The sequence below is a fragment of the Oncorhynchus nerka genome, linkage group LG12 (assembly GCF_034236695.1).
Source record: "Oncorhynchus nerka isolate Pitt River linkage group LG12, Oner_Uvic_2.0, whole genome shotgun sequence".
NCBI classification, from domain to species: domain Eukaryota; kingdom Metazoa; phylum Chordata; class Actinopteri; order Salmoniformes; family Salmonidae; genus Oncorhynchus; species Oncorhynchus nerka.
In genome coordinates this window covers 58192475-58213194 of record NC_088407.1, presented here as the reverse complement: position 1 = coordinate 58213194, position 20720 = coordinate 58192475, and the positions used below count along the sequence as shown (strand labels likewise).

The 20720-nt window shown below is 43.4% G+C and overlaps 1 protein-coding gene across 1 annotated transcript in view; it reads right to left on the bottom strand.

Moving 5' to 3' along the window:
- Positions 1 to 7532: 7532 nt before the first annotated feature.
- Positions 7533 to 20720, bottom strand: part of LOC115138441 (phospholipase C, beta 2) — a 29439-nt gene continuing 16251 nt past the window's right edge. The window contains exons 25-32 of the mRNA XM_065025676.1: positions 20631 to 20720; positions 19113 to 19296; positions 17989 to 18130; positions 17169 to 17233; positions 15663 to 15722; positions 14261 to 14318; positions 13263 to 13346; positions 7533 to 10380 (exon numbers count right to left, since the gene is read on the bottom strand). The exon at positions 20631 to 20720 is cut by the window's right edge and continues 417 nt beyond it. Coding sequence (XP_064881748.1) covers positions 10210 to 10380; positions 13263 to 13346; positions 14261 to 14318; positions 15663 to 15722; positions 17169 to 17233; positions 17989 to 18130; positions 19113 to 19296; positions 20631 to 20720 — 854 coding nt within the window. The 3' untranslated portion in view covers positions 7533 to 10209. The remainder of the gene's footprint in view (positions 10381 to 13262; positions 13347 to 14260; positions 14319 to 15662; positions 15723 to 17168; positions 17234 to 17988; positions 18131 to 19112; positions 19297 to 20630) is intronic.

Genomic DNA, 20720 nt, shown 5'->3' with positions numbered 1-20720 from the left:
GGTCGGATTAGCAGAATATAGTTCATTTCCCCCACTTTCTGATATTCCCAGAATCTCTATGTTAACCAAGGGTTTTGCAAATGTAACCTCAGTATGGTAGAGAGAGGAAAAAGGGGGGAAGAGGTATTTATGACTGTCATAAACCTATCCCCCAGGCCAACGTCATGACAGCGTTCAGCTCTCAACTGGTTGCCACAAGAAGCAGCTCAGACGAATGACGTAGGTAGCCGGTAAGTAGGAAAGACGTTTCAATAGATGATATCTACCAGTAAATACTAACTAAGGCAACAATTAGTATGCAAGCCAGGTATTGAAAAAGTGTGGTCCTTAGTCTTGGTTAGTTGGCTATTTGCAACTACTGCCCCCCCCCCCCAAAAAAAAAATGGCTACTGATGTGGTTTAGCATTGTTGTCATTTTTTTAAATAAAAAATATTTAAAATCTAAAAAATCTCTAGGAAAACATAGTGTTTTTTCACACAGGACGCCTTTATTCACACAGGACCCACTTCTCCAGGCCCGGCTACACCACTGCATAGGGCTGATGGAAAGACAGTAGTCCATTCACATAATAAACCAGTAGGTCCCAATCACAAGAATACAAAAACACAACCATTAGGCTAAGCATTTCCCAAACAAAATGTACAACTATTACTTCCCATTTCAAAAAAACATTTCACGTTTAGCACAGCTGATCTAAAGTTTAAATGCAACAATGTTTCACACAGAAGTTATTTTCAAAGAGATGGCTAGCAACAGCATGCGAGCTGCAAAAAAAACACAGTTCCACTCACCAGATGATGATAATTTTAAACGTAACTTCTTGTTGAAAGTTAGTCTTCAAAAGGGAGAAGCTAACAAATTAGCAACAACATCCTCTTCAATAACACCTGCTGCTAGAGCCGCTGCAAACTAGCCTACAACAAAAGCTAGCTAGCTAGATCGTGGGAAAACTACTGCTCGCTATTGCACAGTGACCTGATGGCCTTCGAGCTGTTGGTCAATGTGAATGGTTGATTCCACTGTCATTCCAAAATGTTGCCCTAATGCAGTTGAATGGCAGATGACTTCTGTCAAGCTTCTGATGACCTAGCCAATGGCTGACTTAGCTAGGTAGATTTATCTTCCCAGAGACCACCAAAGAAAAATCCTGATTGGATCTTTTTTTCACTTGTGTTAACTTTTTCCTTTCTAACAAAAACTGAAGAGATTAAATCAGAACATCATTGAAAACATTAATATCATTATTATTATTTATATTATTTTAGAAAATCCTTAGCCCTTCTCTGAAGGTGTAGAAGGCCCTCATTGTTCACCACTGTGTTTGGGTTAATAATAATGTGTGGCTCTATTTTCCCCCAGCATGCATTTTTTCACTATTCTGAATGTCTAAAGAATCCATATGTTGTTCTGAAATATGAACACAGAAATACTGGACATTTTGAACTGTAATTATGGTGATGATTTGACCAAATATACAATCATGGTATTGAATTGGACTCTCATTTTTCTGGTCTCAGTCTTGACTCGGTGTCGGACCTGTCGTCCCCTCCCGGTCTAGGTCTTGACTCTGCCTTTGTGTAACTGTTGTTGTTTTGCCATGCTCTTGCTCTCTCTAAACTCATGCAGCGATAGCTATTCAGCTCACTGTGAGTCATGGACCCATTTAAGACGAATCTTCGAGCCATTATGGTGGTATTACTAGGCAACAGTGTTTTTTCAGATGGTGCAGCGAGGCAGAGGTAGGGCAGAATAAATCACCTGGGCAGGTCTGAAGGGAAATATTACAGGGGAAGGAGTTGCCTGGCAAACAAGAGGGAGGGCATTAGGGTTCAAGCCAGAGGTGGGACCAAGTCACTCTTTTTTGAGTCACAAGTCAAGTTTGTATTTTCCACTTTAAAATTAGAGACTTGATTTGCCTTAACGAAAAAAATAATCAAGCTCAACAAAAAATGTCAGTTAATTATAATCCACATAATAATTCACATTTCCTGTTGCTGCATGATTATTTTCCTGCTGTAGCAAATTGGCTCAAATTAAGATCCTACCTCTGTACAACCAAGTACAGTCTCAAGTCACGTGACTCATGTCCACATCTCTGATTCACGGAGCTTCTCTGATGGAGCCTGGGTAAGGAGGGAATAGAGGAGGAGGAGGAGGAGAAAGATTGAGGGAAACTGGCTTTGTCAAACCACATGTGTTAGTGGAAGGTTTGGCGGGATAATGAATGAGTCAGTTCGCCCCTCACAGTCCGCCAACATAGACCCTCTTATGGACCCTTAGCATTCATTTGTTATAACTAGAGGAGATGGACCTGTTGAATCCACTTTTTCAATACACCTTGGGTTGTAAATTTGATTGGACACTTGAAAACCTGTGGTATCCTTGGGCTATGAATGTCTACCCTTTTGTGTAGGATGGTTCAGGATGCTCATATCCCTCTCCAGCCCACACATAGTGTTGTTCATAACCCACCCCTTCTCAGCCCACACAGGCTAGCTGAGTATCTTAGAGAACAGGAGAGAGGAGACTTCCACCTTCTGTCTTGTCCTTTACTCTTTCCATCTCTCTTTTGATCTTTCTTTTGAGCTCTCTCTCATTCAGACTCATTTCCTATCTGCTTTATTCAACTGAAATGACCATGGCATAGCTGACTCTTTTTTTGTCATTCTTCTTTTCCCTGCCTACTTTTCCTCTCGTCACTCTCTTTTCTCGTTCTCTCCCGGTCAATTTCACACTCTCTCATCATGTACAGAGCAATATAATCTAATCATAATCACAAGCACCACAGATGATTTGATTCTGATTGATTCTTAAAAGGGAGGTGCATTTCCAGCAAAGGAATGTATTTGTCCCGTAGTTGTTGATCACCAAAGGGATTGATTGTTACGCCTGTGTTTTTTCTAAGTGCTGTGTTCCCTGGACAGTGAGCTGTCCACAGTGATGACCGGAGAGCATGCTCCCTGCATGGGGCCTTCCCTCTCTAGCTGGTGGGTGAGAAGCTGCTGGCCCTTATGTAACATTATGATAGTAGTGTCTCAAGACTGAGTGGTATCACATGTTCAGCAGTGTGTGAGGGGACAGTAATCTCAGGCACAAGCTGTCCTGAGCAAATGGCCTGTGGACACTGACATCCTCATTTTTAAAATTTCAAAGCATTAGAAGATGGGAGCAATCCAACTGGAGAATGGAACTTCCAACCTTCTGAACCTGAAGTTCATTTAACTTTTATTTAACTAGGCAAGTCAGTTAAGAATAAATTCTTATTTATAATGACGGCCTACCCCGTCCAAACCCTAACGACGCTGGGCCAATTGTGCACTGCCCTATGGGACTCACAATCACAGCCAGTTGTGATACACCCTGGAATCGAACCAGGGTCTGTAGTGATGTCTCTAGCACTGAGATGCAGTGCCTTAGACTGCTTTGCCACTCTGGAGACCCAGTAAGCACATTAGCTACAGTCCCTTGGAAGTGCTCATAGGTGCTGATTTCGACTTAAGAAATGTATGTCTTTCCTAGCACTTCTCATTAGATGGAATTCAGACTTACATTATGCAGGTGCGTAATGGGCTTTGCAGGCGTGGTTCCCTTGCGCACGCTGAATACATTTAATTCAACTGCTGAAAACCCTCCCACTTGCTGTCCAACAGATTTTCTTGTGGAGTTTTCATTCAATAGGGTTTTCAGTACATTTATCTTAAGCCATCTCTTTAAATATTATATACCTTCAATTTAAATTTTGAGAACAGAATACATTGAGAACAGGTTCAGAATATAGGGATCAATGATGTACATATTCGTCTCCGTTTCAGCACCAACTGGAAGATAAAGAAATATTCTGATTTTGTAGATTATTTAGGCACATTTTTGGATTTGGAACGTATGCATGAATCATAAAATAAAACAGGTTTGGAGAGCCTTTACGCAAAAAAATATATTTCCTTTGAGTGAGAGGTTATTTCCCTGGCACCACACTCCCAGGGCCCTCACCTTCTCTTTGTAGGCTATCTCATCATTGTTGGTAATCAGGTCTACTATTGTTGTGTCGTCTGCAAACTTGATGATTGAGTTGGAGGCGTACATGGCCACCAGTCATGGGTGAACAGGAAGTACAGGAGGAGGCTGAGCACGCACCCTGGTGGGGCCCCTGTGTTGAGGATCAGCGAACTGGAGGTGTTGTTTCCTACCTTCACCACTGGGGGTGGCCCGTCAGGAAGTCCAGGACCCAATTGCAAAGGCTGGGGTTGAGACTCAGGGCCTCAAGCTTAATGATGAGCTTGGAGGGTACTATGGTGTTGAATGCCGAGCTATAGTCAATGAACAACATTCTTACATAGGTATTCCTCTTGTCCAGATGGGATAGGGTAGTGAGTAGTGCAATGGCAATTGCATCTTCTGTGGATGTATCGGGGTGGTAAGCAAATTGAAGGGGGTCTATGTTGTCATGTAAGGTGGAGGTGATATGATCCTTAACTAGCCTCTCAAAGCACTTCATGATGACAGAAGTGAGTGCCACGGGGCGATAGTCATTTAGTTCAGTTAGCTTTGCTTTCTTGGGAACAGGAACAATGGTGGTCATCGTGAAGCACGTGGGGGCAGCAGACTGGGATAGGGAGAGATTGAATATTTCTGTAAACACTCCAGCCAGCTGGTCTGCGCATCTTCTGAGGACGCGGCAAGGGATGCTGTCTGGGCCGGCAGCCTTGCGAGGGTTAACACGCAGTCCTTGGTAGTGGGCCGCACTGTGTTTTCCTCAAAGCAGGCAAAGAAGATGTTTAGCTTGCCCAGAAGCAAGACGATGTCTCGTGCCTGAGCTGTTGAATTGCGAATCAACTTTTGTCTCTATACTGATATTTTGCCTGTTTGATTGACTACACTAATTTTATTCAGCATATTCCCAGTCACCTTGCTATGGTTAAATGCAGTGGTTCGCGCTTTCAGTTTTTCGCTAATGCTGCCATCTATCCATGGTTTCTGGTTAGGGTAGGTTTTAATAGTCACAGTGGGTACAACATCTCCTATACACTTCCTGATAAACTCAGTCACCATATCCGTGTGTTCGTCGATGTTATTCTCAGAGACTACCCAGAACATATCCCAGTCCGCGTGATCAAAACAATCTTGAAGCGTGTGATTCTGATTGGTCAGAACAGTGTTGAATAGTCCTTAGTACGGGTACTTCCTGTTTGAGTTTCTGCCTATTTGAAGGGAGGAGCAAAATGGAGTCATGATCAGAAAGGGAGGGTGGGGGAGGAGCTGAGTAGCAGTGGTCTAATATTTTCTCAGAGCGAGTGCTACAGTCAATGTGTTGGTAGAACTTCAGTAGCGTTTTCCTCAAATTTGATTTGTTAAAATCCCCAGCTACAACAAATGCAGCCTCAGGATATGTGGTTCCCAGTTTGCATAAAGTCCAGTGAAGTTCTTTGAGGGCCGTCGTGGTAATGGATTGAGGGGGAATATACACAGCTTTGACTATAACCGAAGAGAATTCTCTTGGGAAGTAATACGGTCGGCATTTGATTGTGAGGTATTCTAGGTCGGTTGAACAAAAGGACTTTAGTTTCTGTATGTTATCACAATCACACCATGAGTGGTGAATAATAAAACATACACCCCGGCCTTTCTTCTTCCCAGGGAATTCTTTATTCCTGTCGGCACGATGTACTGAGAACCCAGCTGGCTGTATGGACAAAGACAGTATATCCCGAGAGAGCCATGTTTCAGTGAAACAGAGTATGTTACAATCCCTGATGTCTCTCTGGAAGGAGATTCTCGCCTTGAGCTTGTCCACTTCATTATCCAGAGACGGAACATTAGCGAGTAATATACTCGGAAGCAGTGGATGATGTGCGTGCCTCTTGAGTCGGACTAGATGTCCACTCCAAATACCTCTTCTCTACCGGTGGTGTTTTGGATCAGCCTCTGGAATTAGTTCAATTGCCCTGGGGGGTATGAACAAAGGATCCAATTCGGGAAAGTTGTATTCCCGGTTGTAATGCCGGTGAGTTATGTCCAAAAGTTATTTCCGGCTGTATGTAATAACACAAAACATTTCTTGGGCTAATAATGTCAGAAATAACACACAAAAAGAAAACACTGCAAAGTTGCTTACAGTAGGAGCTAGAAGCAAAGCTGCCTTATCTGTCGACGTCAACTTGCTTGTTTAAGCTATGGTTTACATAGCATTACTTTCTGTAATTATACATTAATACATTACTTTCTGTAATTATGTAGAACAGCATTAGGCCACAGACTCTATGTGAAGGTCTGATAAACGAGTCCCCATGCATTTTTAAAAACCTTTTAGTCATTACTGTAAGGGTTTTCTGTATGTGAAGGAGAGTCAGACCAAAATGCGGCGTGGTAAGTGTCCATGGTTCTTTTAATACGTAAATGTACACATGAACACTACAAAACAATAAACATGGAAAACCTAAACAGTCCTATCTGGTGCAAAGACAGAGACAGGAACAATCACCCACAAACACACAGTGAAACCCAGGCTACCTAAGTATGATTCTCAATCAGAGACAACTAATGACACCTGCCTCTGATTGAGAACCATACTAGGCCGAAACATAGAAATTCCCAAAACCTAGAAAAACAAACATAGACTGCCCACCCAACTCACGCCCTGACCATACTAAATAAATACAAAAGAAAGGAAATAAAGTTCAGAACGTGACAATTACGCAGATTCTCTTATCCAGAGTGACTTACAGTTAGTGCATTCATCTTAAGGTAGCTTTTTTATGTAACATTGTCTTAAAGCTCTCTCCCTCATCTAACTACCACTGTGGATGAATGTCTCAACTCCTCAGCTCCTGACAACGTATTCCCAAATGTCTCGTGTGACACTCGCACTTTCCACATGCCTCTGTCATCGCCTCGCTTTTGTGGGAATGAATCAGCGATTTAGGGCTTTGAAATCGTAACAGACAGATACAAAGAGCATTGCAATTGTGTGTAATTATGAATGAGTAAGACCATTGTCTGCCAGATTGATGGCCATCATGGGCAGACAGAGTTACAGCAAAAGATCTGCCAGCGCCCGAATGTCGGGTTTCCTTGTATTGAAAGTAGAGAGAGAGACGGAGGCACTCTGGTAATAGGAACCAGGCTTCACATGTGTCATTGCCTTCACTCACGTGCCCACCACCATCAAACAGCATTGGATCTGCTTCAAAACAAAAGAGCCAGTGAGCTCAAATAGCCTAGTGCCTTTGCATGCTTTACTAAATTGCTTCCCCCTTGTCTTCACTGTGTCTATCATTCAGATGCACTCAGTTCACTCAGTGGACATGCTGCTGATGATTCGCCCTGTATATGCTTGTCATTAGGGTACACATATATTCCAGTATACAAACAAGCACACTCACATAGATCTACAAGCTCATATACACTCACACGCGGACACACACACAAACGCGGACACACACACACACACACACACACACACACACACACACACACACACACACACACACACACACACACACAAACACACAAAAATGAAACAAACAAGCAGTGTGACTGAAAGTTTATTATCAGAAGGTATATATATAACCATAAACTCTGAAAACAACTGTCTTATATAAACATGCAGTAAATACAGTGCCTTTGGAAAGTATTCAGACCCCTTGACTTTTTACACATTTTGGTAAATTACAGCCTTATTCTAACATGGATTAAATGGGAAAAAATCCTCCGCAATCTTCACACAATACCCCATAATGAAAAAGTGATAATAATAACATAATAAAAACAGAAATACCTTATTTACATAAGTATTCAGACCCTTTGCTAAGAGACTTGAAACTGAGCTCAGGTGCATCCTGTTTCCATTGATCATCTTTGAGATGTTTCTACAACTTGATTGGAGTCCACCTGTGGTAAATTCAATTTATTGGACATGAAAATCACACACCTGTCTATATAAGGTCCCACCGTTGCATGTCAGAGCAAAAACCAAGCCATGAGGTCAAAGGAATTGTGCGTAGTGCGCCGAGACAGGATTGTGTCGAGGCACAGATCAGGGGAAGGGTACCAAAAGATTTCTGCAGCATTGAAAGTCCCCAAGAACACAGTGGCCTCAGTCATTCTTAAATGGAAGACGTTTGGAACCACCAAGACTCTTCCTAGAGCTGGCCACCCGGCCAAACTAAGCAATCGGGGGAGAAGTGCCTTGGTCAGGGAGGTGACCAAGAACCCGATGGTCACCCTGACAGAGCTCCAGAGTTCCTCTGTGGAGATGGGAGAACCTTCCAGAAGGACAACCATCTCTGCTGCACTCCACCAATGAGGCCTTTATGGTAGAGTGGCCAGATGGAAGCCACTCCTAAATAAAAGGCCATGACAGCCCTCTTGGAGTTTGCCAAAAGGCACCTACAGACTCTCAGACCAAGAGAAACAAGATTCTCTGGTCTGATGAAACTAAGGTTGAACTCTTTGGCCTGAATGCTAAGTATCAAGTCTGGAGGAAACCTCGCACCATCCCTACAGTGAAGTATGGTGCTGGCAGAATCATGCTGTAGAGATGTTTTTCAGTGGCAGGGACTGGGAGACTAGTCAAGATCGAGGCAAAGATTAACAGAAAAAAGTACAGAGAGATCCTTGATGAAAACCTGCTCCAGAGTGCTCAGGACCTCAGACTGGGGCGAAGGTTCACCTACCAACAGGACAACGACCTACTGTAATCACACAGCCAAGACAACGCAGGAGTGGCTTCGGGACAAGTATCTGAATGTCCTTGAGAGGCCCAGCCAGAGCCTGGACTTAAACCTGATCGAACATTTCTGGAGAGACCTGAAAATAGCTGCGCAGCGATGCTCTCCATCCAACCTGACAGAACTTGAGAGGATCTGCAGAGAAGAATGTGAGAAACTCCCCAAAACAGGGGTGCCAAGCTCGTAGCGTCATACCCAAGAAGACTCAAGGCTGTAACCGCTGCCAAAGGTGCTTCATCAAAGTACTGAGTAAAGGGTCTGAATACTTATGTAAATATAATATTTTTAATAAATGAGCAAAAATGTATAAAAAACTGTTTTTGCTTTGCCAATATGTGTAGATTGGTGAGGGGCAAAAACAATTTAAACAATTTTTGAAAAAGGCTGTAACCTAACAAAATGTGGAAAAAGTCAAGGGGTCTGAATACTTCCCGAAGGCACTGTAATCCATAATGCAGATAAAGTTCCTTTAGTGACATAATTAAGTACGAAATTGTAATTTAATAAACACATAAATAGATAACATCACTGCTACTAACCACACAGACGCTGGTAAAGATAGTCTCCCATAGTGAGAGTAAGTCTATCTAGAATATAACTGACACAAAGCCAGCATCATGGCCTACTCCTCTGTTCTGATAACAGTTTAAACTTCTACCTTTCCTTTATTTAAAGTTTCTCAGCAAATTACAATCACAAAATGGATTTTGTGCTCCCATGTACATAAAGCCAATCTCTGAAATGTGTGGGGGAGTATCAAATTAATAAAGCCCAGTCCAATTGAACTGTGACAGATTGACTTATCCACTCGATTCAAGTAGACTGAGAGAAAGTCACTTCTCTCCACATTATACCTAATTCATCAATCTAATTGTCTCTTTCCTGTAGTCAAATGACGAAATCCCCCTCTAGTGACCTCATGGGTGGAATGTTATTCATATTTTTCATAATTTCATAATTAATAAACATGAACATAATTTCAACGCAGAAAAAAAAACGTTTCTATGTCAAACGGTTTTGTTATATTTCAGTCTTCTGTGATGTATATAAAGTGTAATATTCGGATGCAAACTCAAAATGTAATACATCTCTGACATGGTACAGGTGTCTTCTTTTTTTAAAGCCCATAACCATGTGTGTGAGGTGGTGTATACTTAAGTTTCAAAGTAGATTTGTTGAAGAGAACCAAGAAACACTGTGACCCTAATTTAGCCCACTGCAGTAAAAGGTTAAGCCAGAAAGAGAACCACTTGAGGCTGTGACCATATGACTTAAGTAAGAGGTAGAGGCATGTGTTCCTAATATATCCAAATGTGTACTGATCTCTATATTGACTCATTGATAAATCATTATCATTACAACTCATTGATAACTTTCCAATTTGTATCCCATACTGTAGTATCAACACCTCTAACATGTCACACCTGATGTTCTCAGATATCGACCACATACAGAGGAAAGGAGAAAGGTCCAGGAGCATGTCTACCCCAGGAAGACATTTCCATAGAAGCACACCCCATCCTGCTGCTTCTCCCCAGCCTGGTCTATCTGCTCAGGGAAGTGGGCCCCCACACACACGTTCACAGCCTCCCGCAGATCAACAGGAAGTGACCTAATCTTCTTCTCATACTCCACCAGGGCCTCCTGATTGAGCTGCAGATAGGTGGAGGTGAGAGGTCAGAGAGAGCAGGAGAGAGGAAGAGGTGAGAGTTGAAAATGCCTCTATTTGCACTGTATAATTATCCTTTATAGATGTTACATTTACATTACATTTAAGTCATTTAGCAGACGCTCTTATCCAGAGCGACTTACAAATTGGTGCGTTCACCTTAAGACATCCAGTGGAACAGCCACTTTACAATAGTGCATCTAAATATTTTAAGGGGGTGAGAAGGATTACTTTATCCTATCCTAGGTATTCCTGAAAGAGGTGGGGTTTCAGGTGTCTCCGGAAGGTGGTGATTGACTCCGCTGTCCTGGCGTCGTGAGGGAATTTGTTCCACCATTGGGGGGCCAGAGCAGCAAACAGTTTTGACTGGGCTGCGCGGGAACTGTACTTCCTCAGTGGTAGGGAGGCGAGCAGGCCAGAGGTGGATGAACGCAGTGCCCTTGTTTGGGTGTAGGGCCTGATCAGAGCCTGGAGGTACTGAGGTGCCGTTCCCCTCACAGCTCCGTAGGCAAGCACCATGGTCTTGTAGCGGATGCGAGCTTCAACTGGAAGCCAGTGGAGAGAGCGGAGGAGCGGGGTGACGTGAGAGAACTTGGGAAGGTTGAACACCAGACGGGCTGCGGCGTTCTGGATGAGTTGTAGGGGTTTAATGGCACAGGCAGGCAGCCCAGCCAACAGCGAGTTGCAGTAATCCAGACGGGAGATGACAAGTGCCTGGATTAGGACCTGCGCTGCTTCCTGTGTGAGGCAGGGTCGTACTCTGCGGATGTTGTAGAGCATGAACCTACAAGAACGGGCCACCGCCTTGATGTTAGTTGAGAACGACAGGGTGTTGTCCAGGATCACGCCAAGGTTCTTAGCGCTCTGGGAGGAGGACACAATGGAGTTGTCAACCGTGATGGCGAGATCATGGAACGGGCAGTCCTTCCCCGGGAGGAAGAGCAGCTCCGTCTTGCCGAGGTTCAGCTTGAGGTGGTGATCCGTCATCCACACTGATATGTCTGCCAGACATGCAGAGATGCGATTCGCCACCTGGTCATCAGAAGGGGGAAAGGAGAAGATTAATTGTGTGTCGTCTGCATAGCAATGATAGGAGAGACCATGTGAGGTTATGACAGAGCCAAGTGACTTGGTGTATAGCGAGAATAGGAGAGGGCCTAGAACAGAGCCCTGGGGGACGCCAGTGGTGAGAGCGCGTGGTGAGGAGACAGATTCTCGCCACGCCACCTGGTAGGAGCGACCTGTCAGGTAGGACGCAATCCAAGCGTGGGCCGCGCCGGAGATGCCCAACTCGGAGAGGGTGGAGAGGAGGATCTGATGGTTCACAGTATCGAAGGCAGCCGATAGGTCTAGAAGGATGAGAGCAGAGGAGAGAGAGTTAGCTTTAGCAGTGCGGAGGGCCTCCGTGATACAGAGAAGAGCAGTCTCAGTTGAATGACTAGTCTTGAAACCTGACTGATTTGGATCAAGAAGGTCATTCTGAGAGAGATAGCGGGAGAGCTGGCCAAGGACGGCACGTTCAAGAGTTTTGGAGAGAAAAGAAAGAAGGGATACTGGTCTGTAGTTGTTGACATCGGAGGGATCGAGTGTAGGTTTTTTCAGAAGGGGTGCAACTCTCGCTCTCTTGAAGACAGAAGGGACGTAGCCAGCGGTCAGGGATGAGTTGATGAGCGAGGTGAGGTAAGGGAGAAGGTCTCCGGAAATGGTCTGGAGAAGAGAGGAGGGAATAGGGTCAAGCGGGCAGGTTGTTGGGCGGCCGGCCGTCACAAGACGCGAGATTTCATCTGGAGAGAGAGGGGAGAAAGAGGTCAGAGCACAGGGTAGGGCAGTGTGAGCTGAACCAGCGGTGTCGTTTGACTTAGCAAACGAGGATCGGATGTCGTCGACCTTCTTTTCAAAATGGTTGACGAAGTCATCTGCAGAGAGGGAGGAGGGGGGGGAGGGGGAGGAGGATTCAGGAGGGAGGAGAAGGTGGCAAAGAGCTTCCTAGGATGTTATGTTATCCACAGCGCAAGGTGGATTCATCCATGTCTTTCATTTTGTACACATGGTCAACTGGAAAATCTACTGTGTAATCTATACGTTCATCAAACATCAATATCTGAACTATACTGTATCTGACACAAGTTAGATTTAATCAAATGTGAGATTAGTCTACCAGTAGGCTTATAGGACCTGTTCTGTGCTTGCTGAAGACAGTATACATCATGCATCATTACATGTGTTACGTCATTTACATATTGGATGTTGATTGGCCTGGATGGACATTCTCTTAAAATAACATTTATGACAACCGCCACTTTATACCCATGTATGCATACGGATACGCGTGGACAGGTGTGTATGTGCATGTACGTGTGCATTTGCATGTGTGTGTGCCAGACCTGGGTTCAAATACATGTGTATTTGATTATTTTGTTATTTAAATACTTACTTTCTGTGTATTTTTGTATTTTCTAAATATGTGTCCCAAATCAATTACTTATATTGGAAGTATTTTTTCAAATAATTTCCTATAAATAGCCTACTATTTGAAAATGTTTTCAAATACTTGGTTAATATATTATTTCAAATACTCCTAGGACCTAGGTTCCAATGCATGGGACCATTTGTTTGTATTTGAAAATGCTCTGTGTAATTGAGTATTTTCAAAAAGATGCCAATGCTTTCAAAGTGTATTTCCAAATACATTCCAATATTCAACTGCTTGTATTTTCAACCCCAAAAATTTCAATACTTACGTCAAAATATATGTGAAAGTCATTTAAGTCATTGAAATAGTATTTGAACCCAGGTCAGGTGTGTGTGTGTGTGTGTGTGTGTGTGTGTGTGTGTGTGTGTGTGTGTGTTTATTTGTTTACAGTACCTGTTTGGCCATGCCTTTGATCTCATCCAGTGTGGCCGTTTGTCTCTTCACGAGAGCATCCTGCTGAGGACTGCTGTCTGTGGACTAGAAGAGTACAGTACCAACATGTCAATGAGAGCAGAGGCTTTGTATGGCTGTGTGTGTGTGCGCCGAGAAAGCGTAAATGCTTGAAGGACAGGAAGAGTATGAGGGAGAGAGACAGAGAGAGAGATGAGGAGAGAGAGACAGTGTGAGGTATCTTGTACAGTAAATCCAGGAGGATCCAACCTGTGAGGAGATCAATACTGTTGGGTCACAACAGATTGGACCAATTCCATCAAGTGCTCTTTACGCTGTGAAACATTAGCTACAAGCTGGGTTGACCAAAGACGTTATCACATCATAACCCCTCTCAGAGACTCATGAAAGAGACAAAAAATATGCTTTTAAACCCTCCTTCGTTGAGGTGTTCAGATCAACCTGGTTGAACTGGTGTGAAAGGAGCAGAGTAGAAGTGATGTGCTTGTGGACAGTTGGGATGACTCCTGATGAGCCAACATGGTAAACAGCTGAGGAGAGCAACACCACCTCTCTCTCAGTGAGTCATCTCTCCACTCTACATGTGCTCCGTCCTCTCTCTAAGGTGAGTGAGTGCTCTGCTCCTCACTCAACTCAATGCGTGTGTGTGTGTTCTTTTTTTGTGTGAGAGAGCGAGAGAGCACATGCACGTGGGAGTGTGTGTAAACAGAGAGGGTGGTCATGTTAATGAATCAGACACTTTTGTGTACGGTACACTTCTGTAAAAGCTCTTTAGCTCAGTGTAACCATAGTTACTCTCCCAGTCTACCACAGTAGATGGACAAATGAGAATGAAAACCATGTGAATTTCTCTATATGGATGTGAAAAGTACTGCATCAATTACAGAGACACGTGTACATCCAGGTGTTGCCATTTAAAACATAGACCTGAGACATCTATAATAGCCGGTTCTATTTTATTTCAAAAGGAATATACTTGCCACTGTATCAGTCTTTGCAGACTCCTCAGCCAGGTCCACGCTCATTGCCCTTTTCAGCCTAAGTATAGAGAAATATATATATTATGTTACCATTAAACTATGTAGTCTATGTCTATGACAAAGTTGTTCCAACTCAGAACACAGCAGCACTCTGCCACGTGGAAGCAATTTAGCTTTCCAACCTACATTTAAAGCTCTGTATACTCTGCATATTTCAAATACTCCTAGGACCTAGGTTCCAATGCATGGGCCATTTGTTTGAGATATCAGCTGATGTACGAAGGGCTATATAAATACATTTGATTTGATTTGATTTGATATGAAAAGGTTTGGCATGGGCCCTCAAATCCACAAATAGTTCTACAGCTGCACCCTTGAGAGCATCTTGACTGGCTGCATCACTGCTTGGTATGGCAACAGCACCTTCCTCAATCGCATGACGCTACAGAGAATGGTGCGGACAGCCCAGCACATCACTGGGTCTGAGCTCCCTGCAATTCAGGACCTCTATACCAGGCGGTGTGAAAGGAAGGCACGGAAAATCATTAAAGACTCCAGCCACCAAAGCCATTGACTGCTCTCTCTGCTTCCACATGGCAAGTGGTACCGTTGCATCAAGTCTGACACCAACAGGCTCCTGATCAGCTTCTATCCCAAATCCAAAACACTGCTAAGTAGCTTACAGAATCGCTGCACGGATTATCTGAGTTGACCCTTGTATTTTATTTACATTTTTGCACTGTCTCTAAAGGACTCTACACACTCACTCACAATGGCACTCCAACACACACATATCATGCAGACATTTATACTGACTCTATACCACAGGGGGCTGCTGAGGACAGGAAGTCTCATAATAATGTCTGGAAACCATGTGTTTGATACCATTCCACTGATTCCGCTCCAGCCACTACCACAAGCCCGTCCTCCCCAATTAAGGTGCTACCAACCCCCTGTGCTCTACACACATGCACACACTCACATACAATCATAATTTACCCTGCTGCTACTCTGTTTATCATATATCCTGATGCCTAGTCACCTTACCCCTATACATATCTTACCCTAGCACCACCTATCCCTGCACATTGTAAATATGGTACTGGAACTGACCCTGTAAATAGCTTCTTACTTCCTTGTGTTCTTCTTATTTCTTATTTTTTAATTATTGTGCGTTTTTGTTTTACCTTATGTTATTTTTATGTTATGGATTACTGCATTGTTGGGTTTTGAGTTAGCAAGAAAGGCATTTCACTGTACTTGTGCACGTGACATTATCACTTGAACCTTGAACCTTGAGCCCTGTACTGTTTGTACTGTACCAGTACATCGAACAATGACAGAATCAATGAGTAAAATGAGTGCCCTTTAATGTGGTTCCATTAGCACACATTCAGCTCACCTTGCCTTGTCTGAACCTGAGCGCTTTGACATCCCTTTCTTCTTTGCCTCCTTCGATTCACTTGGGGAGGAAACAGAGAGCGCACATCACTGGGTGTGATTTTAAGGCCGTTCAAGTGAAAGCCTCACTCAGCCCATTACATGAAAACTCCCACTCAATAAAGCGTCTTATGCAGCCGGGCTGTGTGACCATGTTCCAGTTCATATTTTCTAAGTGAAAAAGGGTCAATAAAGTAGTCCAGTGTCTGTTTGATGAGTTAAAACAGAGGCTTTCTTATCCCTCATACTGCTGTTTGATCACCTGGTGGCTAATGGCAGGCATTAGATAACCATCTGCCAGCTGGGGAAACTGGATAACACTCACACACACTCTCTTTTCTCTCTCTCTCTCTCTCTCTCTCTCTCTCTCACACACACACACACACACACACACACACACACACACACACACACACACACACACACACAGGGATATAGGCACACACACAGGGATATAGGCACAGTCTCTCTCTCATACACACATACTGTACACAAAAACCCACACACTTCAGACCAGCATAAACCGCCTGAGGTCCGTGAATAACCTGGTCCCTGAATAGCCTGGTCCCTGAGTTCCCCAAATAACCTGGTCCCTGAGTTCCCTGAATAACCTGGTCCCTGAGTTCCCTGAATAACCTGGTCCCTGAGGTCCCTGAATAACCTGGTCCCCGAGGTCCCTGAATAGCCTGGTCCCTGAATAACCTGCAAGGATGGCTGAATCATTTATTACTTCAGTTATTTTCTTTGCAAAAGATCAAATACTTTCCCTGTCTAACACACACATGCAAGCACATGCTTTATACACACACACACACACACACACACACACACACACACACACACACACACACACACACACACACAGGCGCACATACAAGTAACTGCCTAAATAAAGGAAACACCAACATCAAGTGTCTTAATAGGGCATTGGGCCACCATGAGCCTCCAGGACAGCTTCAATTTGTCTTGGCATAGATTCTACAAGTGTCTGGAACTCTATTGGAGGGATGTGACACCATTCTTCCACAAGAAATTCCATAATTTGGTGTTTTGTTGATGGGGGTGGAAAACACTGTCTCAGACACCGCTCCAGAATCTCCCATAAGTGTTCAATTGGGTTGAGATCTGGTGACTGAGAAACACACACACACCCTTTAAACCCCCTATGCTCCTTGAGACCCATCTTTCATAGTCACTGAGATGACTTCTAGCCATGGAGGCCAAAATAATGGGGAACTGGGCATTGTTATACATGACCCGAAGCATGATGGGATGTTCATTGCTTAATTAACTCAGGAACCACACCTGTGTGGAAGCACCTGCTTTCAATACATGTTGTATTCCTAATTTACTCAAGTGTTTCCTTTATTTTGCCAGTTAGCTGTATAAGTTTCTTATATTTGCTATATATCTAGAGATCCTGAATTTAGGAAGGCAGAAGGCTACTGTGATGTGTCTGTTGGCCCACCTCGCCAGAGTGTTGAGTTCACTGATGTGTCTCTCTGTGGCCATCTCCAACAGTTTGGCTAATCGCTGTCACACAGGAAACAGGATGCGTCAGTAACAATGTGGCAGCTCTACCAACAAGCAAAACAGACCTAGTTGAAGTTACCCCTGAAATGTGTTAGAGATCTGATAAACAGCATGCAGTATATGCTGTTAAACTTCAGACATAAATAAACTACTGTAACACAACTTTTGCCATGCATTTCCATGCACTCTGAATGAATGTGATTCTGACTGTGACTCCGGCTGAATGTGATTCTGACTGTGACTCCGGCTGAATGTGATTCTGACTGTGACTCCGGCTGAATGTGATTCTGACTGTGACTCTGGATGAATGTGATTCTGACTGTGACTCTGGCTGAGACCTGACTACGAGATGCTACTGTCACACACTCGATTGGCCTTCCGGGCCAGGGGAGTCTATTCCCTGAGTGGTGAGGTCACAACCTGATTGACCTCTATCTGATGCAGATCCAGAGCTTATGCTAAGAGCACCCAAGAGCACCTGGCTGTGATGGATAATCAATACTGTGCTTACATGCCTGGCTCCCAGCCATCAGCTGAAGTCAGGAAGTGAGATTCACTCTGAGGTTAGTTAGGTGCATGATGGTGGGGATTAAACATAATCTTACCTCAACTACTTATCCAGTACATAGATTAAATGTAAAAAGAAAGACATCCTTGAATAAGAGTATACAGTATGTTTATGCAAATAACTATCAATAATATCCTTAATATCAAACCGACTCTGGCAGGTAGAGTTGGTCTGTACTTTACTGTACCTCAGTGGCATGCTGCTCCTTCCTCTTCTTCAGCTGATCACACTGCTCCACCCACAGAGCTTTGAGCTCCACCTGCAGCCTCTCCTTCTGCTCCATCACCCTCTCCACCCTGGGGCCGGGCTCTGCCGTTTCACCCCCTACCCTGGGGTACACAGTCAAAACGTCAGGGACCAGGCACTGGACATGAAATGACACTAGACGCTACAATAGAGTCTGTCTGCTGACCCCTGTAATACCCAGGGGTCTACCAGGGGCTCTACCAAGGAGCTCTACCAGGGGGCTCTGCCCATCACTGCCTCACATGGAGGTCTGTTACTTCATCCCAGCAGTATGGCTAATCGCTGTTTTTTATTATCAAGCTTTGCCATGTAGTATTTTATTGTGTTTTGTACTGATGTTTGTGTTTGTATTGTGCAAGGATCATTCGAAAAAGAGACTTGGTCTCAATATGACACCATGTTAAAAATAAAGGTTCATAATAAAATAATAAATAAAGTACGATTGTAGGGCCAGGTTTTTTTTTCTCCTGATAATGTGACCTGACCAGGGCCCCAAGTTTAACTGGTCAGGATACGAGGACAGGAAACACTGCTGTCCCTAGTATCAATAATGTGGTTGGCACTTTGACAGTGCATAATCATGGCTTTTCCAAGAAAGGTTACTGGGTAAGTCTCCCGAGTGGCACAGCGGTCTAAGGCACAGCATCTCAATGTAAGAGGTGTCACTACAGTCCCTGGTTCAAATCCAGGCTTTATCACAACCGGCCCAGGGTCGTCCGGGTTTGGCCGGGGTAGGCCGTCATTGTAAATAATAATTTGTTCTTAACTGACTTGCCTAGTTAAATAAAACATGTTTTTATGTCTTTGCAAGTTAAAAACACATCTTCATAGAGGATATCATTATCCCTCCATGAATTGCTCTACCAAAAAAACATGAAATAAAGAATATTCAAAATCTCCCTGAAACGAATTATTATTGGTCTAAATATAATTATTGTTAATAAGAAAAACAGAAAAGCAACTTGATTACATTTGGTGTGTCTGCCACCACCACCTAGTGGCTCAGAGGGGAATAAGATGAACACAAGGCTAAAAGAAAATATTAAAAAGACTGTATTCCATTACTCTTTTTTCTTCATGGAGTTCTTCTTCTTGAGGGCTTTGAAGGTGTCGCTGTATTTCTGGATCAACTCCTCCCCTTTCTTCTGGAACTTCTTCTCCAGCTCCTTCATGTCTTTCTCCTGTCTCTTGGTGACCTTCAGGAAACTCTTGTGCTGTAGTAGCTCCTCACATGGAACTGTGGATGACTCTAAAAGAGGAGAAGAGGAAAGGGGACAACATGGTTGGAGGTTGTCAGATTTTACACTGCTCCTATTTTTTCTGATATACAGTACCAGCCAAAAGTTTGGACTCACCTACTCAGGGTTTTTCTTTATTGTTACAATTTTCTACATTGTAGAATAATACTGAAGACATCAAAACTATGAAATAACACATATGGAAGTATCGTGTAGTAACCAAAAAATATATTTTACATTTGAGATTCTTCAAAGTAGCCACGCTTTGACTTGATGACAGGCTTGCACACTTTTGGCATTCTCTCAACCAGCTTCATGAGGTCGTCACCTGGAATGCATTTCAATTAACAGGCGTGCGTTGTTAAAGGTTAATTTGTGGAATTTCTTTCCTTCTTAATGCGTTTGAGCCAATCAGTTGTGTTGTAATAAGGTAGGGGTGCGTATACAGAAGATAGCCCTATTTGGCAAAAGACAAAGTCCATATTATGGCAAGAACAGCTTAAATAAGCAAAGAGATATGACAGTCCATCATTACTTTAAGACATGAAGGTCAGTCAATGCGGAACATTTCAAGAATTCTTTAAGTTTCTTCAAGTGCAGTCGCAAAAACCATCAAGCGCTATGATGAAACTGGCTCTCATGAGGACCGCCACAGGAAAGGAAGACCCAGAGTTACCTCTGCTTTTATTTTTATTTAACCTTTAACTATGCATGTCAGTTAAGAACAAGTTCTTGTTTATTCTTATGCAGAGGATGAGTTCATTAGTTACCAGCCTCAGAAATTGGAGCCCAAATAAATGTTTCACTGAGTTCAAGTAACAGACACATCTCAACATCAACTGTTCAGAGGAGACCGCGAGAATCAAGTCTTCGTGGTCGAATTGCTGCAAAGAAACCACTACTAAAGGACAACAATAAGAAGAAGAGACTTGCTTGGGCCAAGAAACACAAACAATGGACATTAGACAGAGTGAAGGAAAAGCAGCCAACAAGTGCTCAGCATATGTGGGAACTCCTTCAAGACTATTGGAAAAGCATTCAAGGTGAAGCTGTTTGAGAGAATGCCAAGAGTGTGCAAAGCTGTCATTAAGGCAAAGGGTGGCTAGTTTGAGGAATCTAAAATCTAAAATATATTTTGATTTGTTTAACACTATTTTGCTTACTACATGATTCCATATGTGTTCTTTCATAGTTTTGATGTCTTAACTATTATTCTACAAGGTAGAAAATAGTCCAAATAAAGAAAAACCCTTGAATGTGTAGGTGTCTCCAAACTTTTGACTGGTACTGTATGCATTTAATTTTTTAAAGTATATTCCGGACATAGAAGAGTCACTGGTGTTACCTTCATTGTCATCTGGAGGAGTGGAGTCCTCAGGTGCAGGATCGGATGAGCTGGGCTCAGATGGAGGGACAGGAGCTATAGCAGGGTCGG